The sequence below is a fragment of the Notothenia rossii genome, assembly GCF_949606895.1.
Source record: "Notothenia rossii genome assembly, chromosome: 9".
In the NCBI taxonomy this organism is placed as follows: Eukaryota; Metazoa; Chordata; class Actinopteri; order Perciformes; family Nototheniidae; genus Notothenia; species Notothenia rossii.
This window is the reverse complement of record NC_136907.1, coordinates 28139959-28152030: the sequence shown is the minus strand read 5'-3', so window position 1 is coordinate 28152030 and position 12072 is coordinate 28139959. Positions and strand designations below refer to the sequence as shown.

Here is a 12072-nt window from a genome sequence, read left to right as displayed (position 1 = left end):
CCATATCATTAGGTAATGCTTTGTTAAGTATTTTACATTTTGAATTTTTGTTTGAGTATTTGTAGAGCCATGATATATGAACAATTGTGTGGTTGCCCAAGTTATGAAAGTTTGTGATTCATTATTACATGCTAAATATAATGCTGTCTAATGGAGTTTTCACAATCTGGAACCCAAACGTTGTTCTATCAATGGTGTATAGCCCATTCATTAGGGCATTTGTCAAATTATTTCTTAAGGCTAATTGACACTGAATAAAAGTCCAGTACAACATTAGTATAATGTTAAGGCCAGAATCTTTCTGAAATTTCAAAAAAGAAAATACATGGAAGAACCTGCAATAGGCTACATTTTCTTGTATGGTCAAATAGAATGAGTTTTTAAAGAGTGAGTTTACTTAAACTACCTCATATTAATGTTTTACTAACCAAGTGGTCTTATTCCTTGACAAAGGCTAGTCTCTATATCTCTTGATTCACAAGTCTTAGGTAATTCAGGCCACAGTAACATGAACTGTGAGTCTGTCATGTATTATGTACACAGAACCCACCAATTTCCTTCGACAAAATATGTTAGTGAGAGTGCATAGAGAGGGTTTATATAGTTAGACTTTTTCAATCATTTTTAAGAGACAGGTTTCAGTGTTAAAAATAAAATGAGCTGTGAGGTTAAAAATGTGTTTTTTTATTACACACAACAGTGTATGGTGTCCTAAAAAAACAAAAACTTAATTCCATTTGCCTTTCATTTTGGAAATGCAAGGGAATGCAAAATAAAACAATTAATTGAACTAAATATGCATAAATTAGCTAAATTATTAAACACAATCCATTATTAATTATTGCAAACTCTGTAATGTGTAAGGACATTCAAATCAAAAATATGATCACTTTTGTAAAAGACAATATTTGTATGTGTTGTTACTTTATAGATGATTAAATGGAATATTCGAACAACTAAGTCTTTACAGTTTCAGAACAGTCAGCCTAGGAGCTGGTTTTGGTTGGTCTGACCATCACCGAGCTGCCGGTGAACAGCGTGGTGTAGAACTCCATCATGAACTGGCTCTTCAGGCGGTGCTGGAAGTGGACATATCTCACCCCTGGTCCATAGCTGGAGAACACATGTGACACCTGCAGGCCATACAGTGAAACATTTAGATATAGTCTGATTATTTCCTGTCAGGGGACTCAGTGGATTAGTGTTTTTCTTTCAGTAAGGTTCCTAACGGAGTGAAAAGATTACGAAGTAAGTGGCTGCCATGATAAGAGCCATTTAAATTCTCTAGATGACAGGAAAAGAGCTCCAACGCTTCCTTTGATATCTTAATTAACATAAGAAACACTGGACCATCCTTTACAAAAGTGAAAGGGATTTTAAATTACCAACTAATGCAGTTCATGTAATTGACGGTGTTTATTAAGGATTTTTATCTTATGCCATATGTTTCTAAAATTCTTATATTTTTGAACGTACAACAATATGTTAAACCAAAAAGGCAAATTATGAACATTACCCTTGCAGCTGTAAAACTATCAAATACAGTTTCACAGTGTTTACTGAGTTGGGTGGTTTTTCTTAAGCTATTTTTTTATATCACCATGCTCAGATGGTAAATGTGTAGGCCAAAGAAGTAATGCATATATTGCAAAAGGCACGCATGCAACTTTTATTTCAATATTTTCATACAATCCTACAACTAATTGGGTTTGATGTGGGATCAATATGAGTGGACAGAAGGTTAAGGTAGAGTGTGAACATCCATTTTATTCTATTAAAGTATACATGGTTTCAATAGTTCATATACTGAAAATTGTAGTTTTTCCTATGACGTTTTCCAGTGAGGTTAAGAGAAATTGGTTAGAAAAAGACAAAGGAGCTTATTTTTATTCGAAAATTGGACTATAACCAGTGACTCACCTCCTTCCAGTTGTGTGAGTAGTTGCTTAGGTCCTCACTTGGGTTGACACTGTGCTCTGAGATCACTGTGCTTTTGTCAGCACCCAGTAACTTCACCTGCAGCTGGTAGATGGAAGCATGCAGCTGACTCTCCTCATACCTAACAAAATGCAGATAATTACATTTTTTGTATCAAGACATCATCTCACATTTGGCATGTATAAGCGTTGACAGGTGGCAGCCCATTGATTGCTGCCACTGCTGCCAGATATAGAATAAAAGAAGGATAACAATTGATTCTACAGGTCTGCAAACACCAATAGATTTCCAACTGACTTCAATGAAATGTAATCTGGTATTAGTATAACGGAAGCAGTATAGAACATACTCTTTTTTTCTTCTTAGCAGAAGCAATACAGTCATTATTAAATGAAAATGTTTATATCAATAATTGAAATGATCTATTAGGCTTTTAAGTAAGTATGTAATCTAAACTTGACCTTGGCGATAATGACCTGCTCCCAGCATATTACCCATTACTTTGTGAATAAAGTCAGGGTTTGTACAGCAGAATAAATATACAATAAATGTTAAATAGTCCTATACTGTATGATTGTATACATTTATGCTTGTTTACGAGCAAACTATTTTATTTGTCAAAAGAGATATGCACTTTTATGCTACAGACTAGTAAATTAGTCATATCATAACACTATCTTATATTATCTACACAAATACACACACTGCAAGCAGGACATATGTCCATGCCCAACATATGCAAACATTCCATGAGGTAAATCTAAATGGCACATTGTGTATGATTAACTTTGAAACACACAGTACAGTGTCAGCTTCATGTGTAATAACAAGCTGATAAGACCACAGTGATAAGTATTCACACATGGGTGGGTGAGGTGGGTTAGATGGGTGGTGGTGCTCATTAACCCACCAGTCTTGGATGAGGATTTCAGGCTGAAACTCATCCAGCAGCTCATCCCACAATCCCTCTGCCTTCAGGTCCACTACCTGCTCCATGGTGAACCAGCTGAGGACCAGAGAGACAAGAGTCACATCACAACATGCTCATTATTAATCATTACGTTTAAAATGATAGTATTTACCACTTATTTAGGGGGGAGATAAACAAAAACCTGTGTGGTGTTGTAATAAAGACATGCATGACAAACTTTTACTTTATTTGAAAATATCAGCTTAGTTCTGCTGATTCTTGACTTATTGTCATAAATTGCACTTAATTAGCAGACAACCACATAAGCAACATCTAGAAAGTAACATATGCTACAAGTCAACAGCTTGCCTATAAAATAACAGTTCACTGAAATAATTATACAGTGAGCAGGTATGTCTAAGAAACCAAATGCCATTTAGTTTTATCCAAAATATCTGGAAGCTTTTTAGAATAACGTTTTTCCACAAGAGGAAGTTTGGATTGACATTGGTAATGTAATCCATTTATTTTAATAATGGCTTTATATGCACCAGTTCAATCTATTGATGTTGGATGTCTACGATCATTGGTAATCACTGTTAAAAACATCTGTATGATTAACATATGATACTGTCACAAGTTAGACACATCTATTATTGTTTGTTTGGTTTGGCTCATCTAAACTCTCCTGTCATTTCAGATCCCGCCTTCCTCCAGGCCCTTCAGCTCACTTCCCTCACCTTGTCTTCCCAGCCCTTCCCCTCACCTGTTACTCATTCCCTCATCACTCCACAGTATTTATACCACCTCACTATCACTTGTCCTTTGCCAGATTGTCTTGTCGTTTCCGCCAAGCTCTCCAGTGTGTTATTCTCTAGCCTAGATTTTTGTCCTGCCCGGTTTTTGACCCCTGCCTGCCTGTATACGGATCTCGAGTTCCTGCCTGCTCCCTGTTTGGTTTTGGTTGCCTGTCTGACGGATTTCCTGGTTTTGACCCTGCCTGTCCCTGACCTGAATAAACTGAACATTGCTAAACACTGGTTGTATCTGAGTCGTGCTAATGGGTTCTGCTCTGTACCTGTGATCGTGGCAGATACAGGGAGACACTCACCTGCATTGAGGTAATTCACAGACCACGGCACCTTCTGGGATTCCACTCATATCATAGGGGAGGACTTCCAGGCTCGTGGTCCAGTCACTGAAGTCGCCTATAAATTAAAAGAGATGTTTACTAAAACTGATTTAAATTTCTGTAATTTGTAGCTAATTATGCCACTTTCTTCTTCCTCTCACCATCAGGTTGGAATCGTGGAGGTCCATGTGTTGGAAATTCAGGCAGATCAGGTTCAGGTGGAGGGGTGTCCTTACTCAATCCTGAGTGGGAAATGAGACAAAGAAACAACTGTTATTGGTACCACTCCTACTAAAGACACTGTAGTCACACTGTAATACTTCAAAGCCAAAGAATATATCTTTCTGACAGTCTGGGTCACTGGGTGTGTCCAACTAAAGTATCACTCAGCAGCTCATAATGCTCACGTCAGCATTGTGGGTATAGATACCAAAGATCTATTACGTTTCCTGCCACAAACAACAAAGTACCCAACAAAGACTTACCAAAATAAAGATTAAACAATCAGTTGAGGTTCTTATAAGTGATGCACATAAACGTGTCATCACATCCAGGGCCACTGTCTTCCCATCTCACTTCTCCTGTAGACATTTTGATATCTTTTAAATATTTTCTACAGGTTTTAAAAGATATTGCTATTTACCAATTCTGACACCACAAACAACAATTATAATGCCTCTATTTTACTGGGTTTTAGTGGATATCATAAAAACCTGGAAACAAATATATCCATGGCTCCACAAGTGCTAAAGGAAAAAAGAGGTCTCGTGATAAATGTACCCTGTAACCTCAATTAACTCACCTTTAAATTGAGGGATACAGCTAATCAAACGTGATGCAAACTCATTGCATAAATCAAAGTGAATTCATGTTTTTCCCGTGAATAAATGTCATTATTTGTTTGCCATTTTTCCTCTTGATGTGTTCAAGGTTCAAGGCTAGTTTATTTGTATAGCACATTTTAAGACACAGAGGCAATTCAAAGTGCTTCACATAAGCATTCAACACAAACTAATTAAAAACAAAACGAACCAAAAAAAAGACAATTCATAAAAGCGATAAAATACTGGCTGCAACTAAAAGTGCAACGGTAAGGCACGGTTAAAGGTTTAAAAAGCTGCATTAAAAAGAAAGGTTTTCAACATTGATTTAAAAAAAAAAGAAGAGGGTTGGGGCGGACATCAGAATTTCAGGCAGTTTATTCCAAGCTTGTGGTGCATACAAAATAAAATAAAAAATAAAAGCTGCTTTTAAGCTGATAAGGCAGAACAAAATTAATCATTTTAGTAAATAGGCCACAATGCACATAACTGTAGACCCTAAAGAAGAATTGATGAACTTGCAAACCAAACCAAGAAAAGCAATAAGTCATGAGTATAGTTTTGCATCACAGCAGGTATTCATGTTGCACAAAGCTGCTCAATGATGCTGAAAAAATCTACATGAGGAAGTCTGCCCCTTATTGGCTGAATTGTTGCAGGATCAAACTTTGAAAGCTACTTTGGAAACACCCATTCTCAAGTTGTTACTGTAACAAGTGAGCTACGTAGCCTACATCAACATGTAACAGTATCCGTATGGAACTTTGATCAACTCAATGAAAACTCCCTGGACAGAGTCATGTTTTGACAGTGTTGTGTTACCGTGAGGTGAAGGGTTCTTCAGTAAATTCCTCCCCAGCGGTCTGGCGTCAAACACGGACTTCCAGTCAAGGCTGCCGGGCATCGGTGCGCCTTGCAGGTTCCACTCAGACTCACACCTCTGCTTCCACTCAGACATGGCGTTGAAAGAGACTGTGTAATCTTACTCTGATTCATCCAGGAAGTCTGTGAGTATTTGTATTCTAGTCTGTAATCTACGCCACACCCCAGTGTTGCAATGGAAGCAAGGAAATGCATTGCACGCTGCTCCCTAACCTCTTAAAGCCACAGTAGTTAAATCATTTAAACACGCTTTCAGGAGTCACTACTTACTATGGAACGTTCTTATTATACATCCATGGTATGGAAGCCATACAGCTCCATCCATAAAAAAAACAATGGGTTTTCCATTGGCTTTTGGGAATATTGCAGAAAATAATATCTAGGCAAACACACATTCATGATACTTACACGTTTTGTTCAGCATGATAATCTATTAAAACAACTACACCTGTACAGGGGATTGTTGTTGACCCGTTAGCATCTGGTTAGCTATGCGCTAAGGGAGCTGTTTGTACAACAAGTGTGGAGAGTTCTCTCCAGTCTCTGATACAGCTCAGGTGAGGTAAAGGACTCTGAGTGTTTTTAGATACTTAAGTTATCTCAGTGGGTCCAAACGGTTAGATCAAGATTTATGTAAACACATATTTCCAAGGCACACCGTTATAGATATAAAAAAAAAGAGAATAAATGAAAAACAGGTATGAAATCTTTCCAATTCATACTATGACAGTAAAACAAAAATAGCTTAAAAGGGGGGTGATTTGTAAAATATGAATAAAGAAAAAGAAAATCTGTATACAGTTCTGTTTCATATGGGTGTTGAAAGATGCATCCATAGCTCTAGTCTCTTAATTTTGCCTTCAATGTACACCAGATTGATGCATTTAACTTCAATATTAAAAAAAAGAATCTTCGCGGAACCCCCTAGAGGATATTAGGTCCACATTCCACTTAAATTATGTTCACATGGATAGGACACTAAATACATTTGCACACTTTTTATCGCAATATGTTTCTGTTTTCATGCCACAACTGTCCGTGTGCATGCACGCGCGAGTCATATGTGCGCTCCGGTACTAAAAATAGCTATACACCCCTGATTCCAAGTAATGATGACCTTGAGACGAGTAAAATGCGAACTCATTTGTGCACCACTCTATAATACTGAAGATAAAATAGGTGTCTAATGACTAATGAGTCCACATTTTAGACCCAGGGACCACATTTTCTGCATGTCATCATCTCTCTCTTCCCTTTGCATTTTATCTGCCTCTCTGTAATGAAATTCAAAAGAACTCTGTGTGTAAAAACAAATACAAGGCTTTTTTCCTGTAACACCAATCAGTTCATAAAAAATACCTTTATTTTACTTCTCTGTTTATCTATCAATAGCTATATCATTGTTTCTCTCCCATATTTAAAGGAATTGAGGAAAAGTATAAGTATATATCCAATAGTCTTAGTCCGTGGGGCTCCACAGAGTTAATTTGAGAGTTATAAGCCCAAAAACAAGTTAAGTATTTGAATTGGAACTCTATTCTATCTTTTCTTAGAATATCATTACAATGACAATGTTATAGATCCCTGAACACACCTTATAACTTATAGAGTGACATCGGTCAGCTTATTGTTTTGTTCCTAGGAACCCCATAGTAACGAGATTATATAGATACTACAGCTCTGAACTTTGCACTGCTTACATCAATGTACCGAATGCTTTCTATAGACAGGGGACATTTATTGCACTCAAAATACAAGCTTTATCTTTTGAAATGTAAATATTTGGCATTTACAAAGTCAAACCTATATATATTATTTATTTCTGTATGTTTTATTTTCCGAATGTTATATGTTAATAAAATACATACATTTGTAGAAGCTCTGACAAAATAGAGATGAACAACTTTTATCTCTGATGACATAAGGTGTGTGTCGTTCATTTACACAGCTAACAACCATTGAGACAAACGTTGGAAACCATAACTACCCACAATGCATGGAACTCTCCAACTGTAACAGTGTAGTAAGAAGGTAAAACAGATAAGGCTCATAAGATAAAAGCACGTTTACTGCAGACAATGGGGTATTATGTGCACTTGTGATTTTATTGCCATATCAACATAGTTGTGATGTGTGAGCTCATTAATAATGACAGAGAAAGACAAAAATAGTAACATTTCTCAATTGTAAACAACATATTAAACAGTATAAAACAGATAGGTGACATCACTACCCAGTACAACATGCATGCCTTAAAAGCAAAAAACAGCAGCTACATGTAACGACCCATTTGATTAAGTGCTTCCAACATCTGCCCTATTGGATTATTATTGAAGCTGCCAGGTAACCTGTTTTTAGTTTTAAGGAGGCAGATAGCTCTGGAGCCTGGTTGTTCTCTCTCTAATTAGCCTGAATGAGTAGGAAGGAAAATAAAAAGGTTGTAGGTGTGAGTCTTTAAGGCCTTTCTTTTTTAGTCTTAAAGAGGTCTATTATGGGGGTTTGCCCTGCATTCAATAATTATGGATGCAGGGCACATCTCTCTGTCCAGTTATTTCCTGTCCCCCGCTGACAGGTTTTCAAACCAGAAAGTTATTATTGTGGGGACATATGGATGCTCTCCCCTTCTGCGTAATGAAACTCCACCAAACCTTCCCCTCTTTTACTGGTACTGTATTTGTACTGCAACTACTTCTATATATCTTTTAGGATTGTTAAGGTGAGGGTGCCTTCATCAGTTTTATCTGGTCCGACTGTAAACTGTGTTACTGAGCCGATCCTGTTATCCCAGACTTCCCAGTATACAGTACGTACGGTGTCTTGCCATTCATTACACATGGCTGGTGATCTGCATTGACATGATTGTTAAATTAGAAATCAGGTTTGTTTTTTTATTCAGCAAGGTCACAGTGGAGGGCAGGATCAACACAGCAGATACTCTTCAAATGTCTCCCCCTTGTGGATTATAGCTGTATGTTTGACAGTGCAGACAGTAAACTCAACTTCAACCTGCAACATATTGGTAAAATGTTTACATTACAGTGTGTTACAAACCTGCTACTGCCAATCGGCTTACACCTCACATGAAGATGTAGAAATTTCCAACATAATAAAGTCATGGCTGTTTGCTGACATCAGGACAGAACATCTACACAACTTCCATCACAGACTGCAACTCATGTGTCCAGACTTAAACAGATATTTTAAATAAATAAACTCTCTATTGCCTAATGTTTTGGTTTTGTACTTGCTGGTTGAATGCACTTTAGATTTGAATAAAACTTTGATGCATGATACCCTGAAGGCTATGCATAGTTTATAGAACGGGATTGGAACATTAAAGAGAATGATATAAATAAATAATATGGACTAAGCAAATAAAACGCCTGGCAATAAAACAATTTACTTTGGAAAAAGACATGTATTATAAATGAATTAGCAACAGCCGATGACAGATAAACTACAATGCACTACAATAAAATAATCTTAGTTGTGTGTTATCTTCAATTCAATAAGTGTTACCCAAATAAAAAAACCAAAGCTACTGCATACAGTTGAATTATTGTAGATTGTGAGGATACCTTCTATCAGTGTCTGTTTGCTTGGCTAACTCTGTACAACATTTTAATGCTAAGAATGAATAATGTGGATTCTTGTTATGCTTTAACCACTGGGAAGTTTTAAGGCTTTAATGTCTTTACACAATAAGGTAAAGACAATTGAAATGCAGTTGTAGCCCCATTCATGCCACACACACCAAATAAATGATCATAACCAAATAATCTTTTTTTTGTATTTAAAAGAAATAGAATAGAATAATACAGTCGAATAGGCAATACAAAAGAACAAAGTAGTTAAAAATGATGACAAATTTAAGAAGCTGCAGCAGATGGATGTTTTACATATTGAAAACTGCACATACAGCTTGATGTTATGAAGGTTAATTTATAGTTCAGCTGTCCATCATGACATAAGAAGGAGGCAGAGCCCGAGTCAGGAGGGTGAATGTTTGGCAGAGAGCCAGAGAGGCAGCAGGGGGCAGCAGACACTGTCCACAGAGCCAACTGCTGCAGAAAACACCCTCTGCCATAGTAACATAGTTCTTAATTCATACACACAGTACACAACAGCGGGGGGCGTACTCAATTAAAATGCGTCTTTTTTGATAGTGCAAAAGTAGGACAGCTGAGTCTTAAAGTTGTGTAACAGACATTCAGTAATATGATCTCAGCTTCCAATTGTTAGACATGTGTTACTGTACTGTACTGTACTGTACTGTACTGTACTGTACTGTACTGACAGGTGTTTACAAAATGTAGACTGCAGTGTAGACTTCTTAAACCCTAGGATCAGTGGCAGTAACAGAGTCTGTTTTTAATGTTTTATAGCGCAACGCCATTAAAATAGAAAAGTAATACAACAAGTAGCATATGTCTGGAGACTGCTCTATTTATATTGCAAAAATTACAACCTTAATTACTTGAAAACATTTTTGAGCACTTCATTGCAGACATATATGGTGTGATAAATTCCCCACCTGCTTATGTCAGTATGCAGTTGGCACACCTGTTGTCTACCCTCGTGCTCTTGTGCATTGTGGGTTTACTGACCACTGTTTGTTGGGGGACAGTGTCATTATCAGCCTGTTCATTGGACTGGCAGCTGTGAGGAGTACCACCTGCTTTAAGTTGATGAAGAAGAATCCTCTCTAATAATATTACTACTGTTGTGTTGTATTAATTTCTTCTTGAGCGTATATTTGCGCTTTGTTTATTTAAACATTGACAGGTTTACAGAACACAACAGATTTGATAGATGAAATGCATAATGACAATACTGAACTGGAATGTACAAACACAATGCACTGAAAATAAAACATCTATTGTTCCCATGCCAGACAGAGCCCTGCTGTTATTGTCCTTAAGCAATCATGTTTTGAGTTGAAGAAAGGACTCCAACGTTTATACAACTGAAATAGTTCTTCTCTTGAATAAAAGCTGAGAGCTTCAAGATGAATGCATCTCCATTCCACATGCACCGTTTTAACACAAATGACAGATGAATGGAAGGGCGAACTAGATAATAGGAAGTTAGTGGGTGCAGTACTACTTGATTTTAGTTCTGCTTTTGATGTCATTGACCATTCTTTGTTGTTACACAAGCTGGAACAATATGGTTTTAATTTTGAAACGCTGAGGTGGTTAGAAAGTTACCTGACAAATCGAAATCAAACTGTTTTTTCTTTTTTAATGGAAGTCTCTCAAAGATGAAAACAGTCACTTGTGGAGTACCTCAGGGTGGTTGTTTGGGACCACTTTTATTTTCAATTTTTACAAATGACCTACCATTAGTGTTAGAAAAAGCTAAAATTGTAATGTATGCAGATGACTCAACAATATATTATGCAGCATCAACTACAAGAGAGTTGACAAATGTTATGAATAAAGATCTACTACTGATATCAGAGTGGGTCATAAATAATAAGTTTGTACTTAATGCGGGAAAAACTCAATCGTTATTAATAGGATCAAATCATCAGTTAACAGGTGAACCAAAATTGCAACTACATTTAAACCATATTGAAATTGAACAGGTCAAGGAAACAACATTTCTAGGTATAACCCTGGATCATAAATTATCTTGGTCTAAACAAATAGATAATGTTGTATGTAAAATGGGAAGGGGTGTGTCAGTTGTAAAAAGAATTGTAAAATATTTGCCTATGGATGTCAGTAGACAAGTTTTGGATGCTTTGGTTCTGTCGCAGCTTGATTATTGTTTGGTTATATGGTCTAGTGCTGCTGAAAAATATTTAAACAAACTACAAGTAGCACAAAATAAGGCAGCACGATGTGCACTGCAGTGCTCCTACAGAACCAGAGTCACTGAAATGCTGGATACATTGAAATGGTTAACTGTCAGACAGAGGTCAACTTATATTTTATTAAATTTTGTCAGAAATATTACAGTGACTCACTCACCAGATATATTATCACAAAGGTTTATAGCGCAATATGCACAACATAACTATCAAACACGACATACAATTGAAGGAAGGTTTGTATTACCCAAATCTAAATCAAATATGGGACAGAAAACCGTCATGTACAGAGCCATGATCAGCTGGAACTCTTTACCGGTTCACATCATTCAGGAACATTCTAAAGTACATTTCAAAAGGTCGCTAAAAAATTATTTAAGTATTATAAAGTAAATTTGAACTGTGCCTGTGGCTATGTATGCATATATTATGATGTAAACTTATTTGTATTTACTTTTGTTTGGCCTTAGGATGGCGATAATTGGATGACCATTTTAGTTTTCACTTCATTTCACTGTAAATTGCATGCAATTATGAGCTGTTTTGTTTTGTTTTAATTTTGTTTTGTTTT

General features: G+C 36.6%; 1 protein-coding gene across 1 annotated transcript; it reads right to left on the bottom strand.

Annotated features, from left to right (window-relative positions):
* Positions 1-663: 663 nt before the first annotated feature.
* Positions 664-5870, bottom strand: nccrp1 (P1, F-box associated domain containing). Its single transcript, XM_079650572.1, has 6 exons — positions 5624-5870; positions 4142-4222; positions 3960-4056; positions 2849-2944; positions 1921-2059; positions 664-1133 (listed from the first exon to the last, which is right to left on the bottom strand). Exons 1-6 carry the CDS (start codon positions 5757-5759, stop codon positions 987-989), a joined length of 696 nt encoding a protein of 231 aa, XP_079506698.1. The 5' UTR covers positions 5760-5870; the 3' UTR covers positions 664-986.
* Between the last annotated feature and the right edge of the window lie 6202 nt (positions 5871-12072).

Coding starts and splice junctions, on each gene's coding strand:
- nccrp1 (XM_079650572.1), bottom strand. CDS start 5,759: ATGTCTGAGTGGAAGCAGAGGTGTGAGTCTGAGTGGAACCTGCAAGGC. Junction 4,223..5,623: donor GAAGAACCCTTCACCTCACG/GTAACACAACAC, acceptor TTTCCCACTCAG/GATTGAGTAAGGACACCCCT. Junction 2,945..3,959: donor TGTGAATTACCTCAATGCAG/GTGAGTGTCTCC, acceptor TCTGGTCCTCAG/CTGGTTCACCATGGAGCAGG.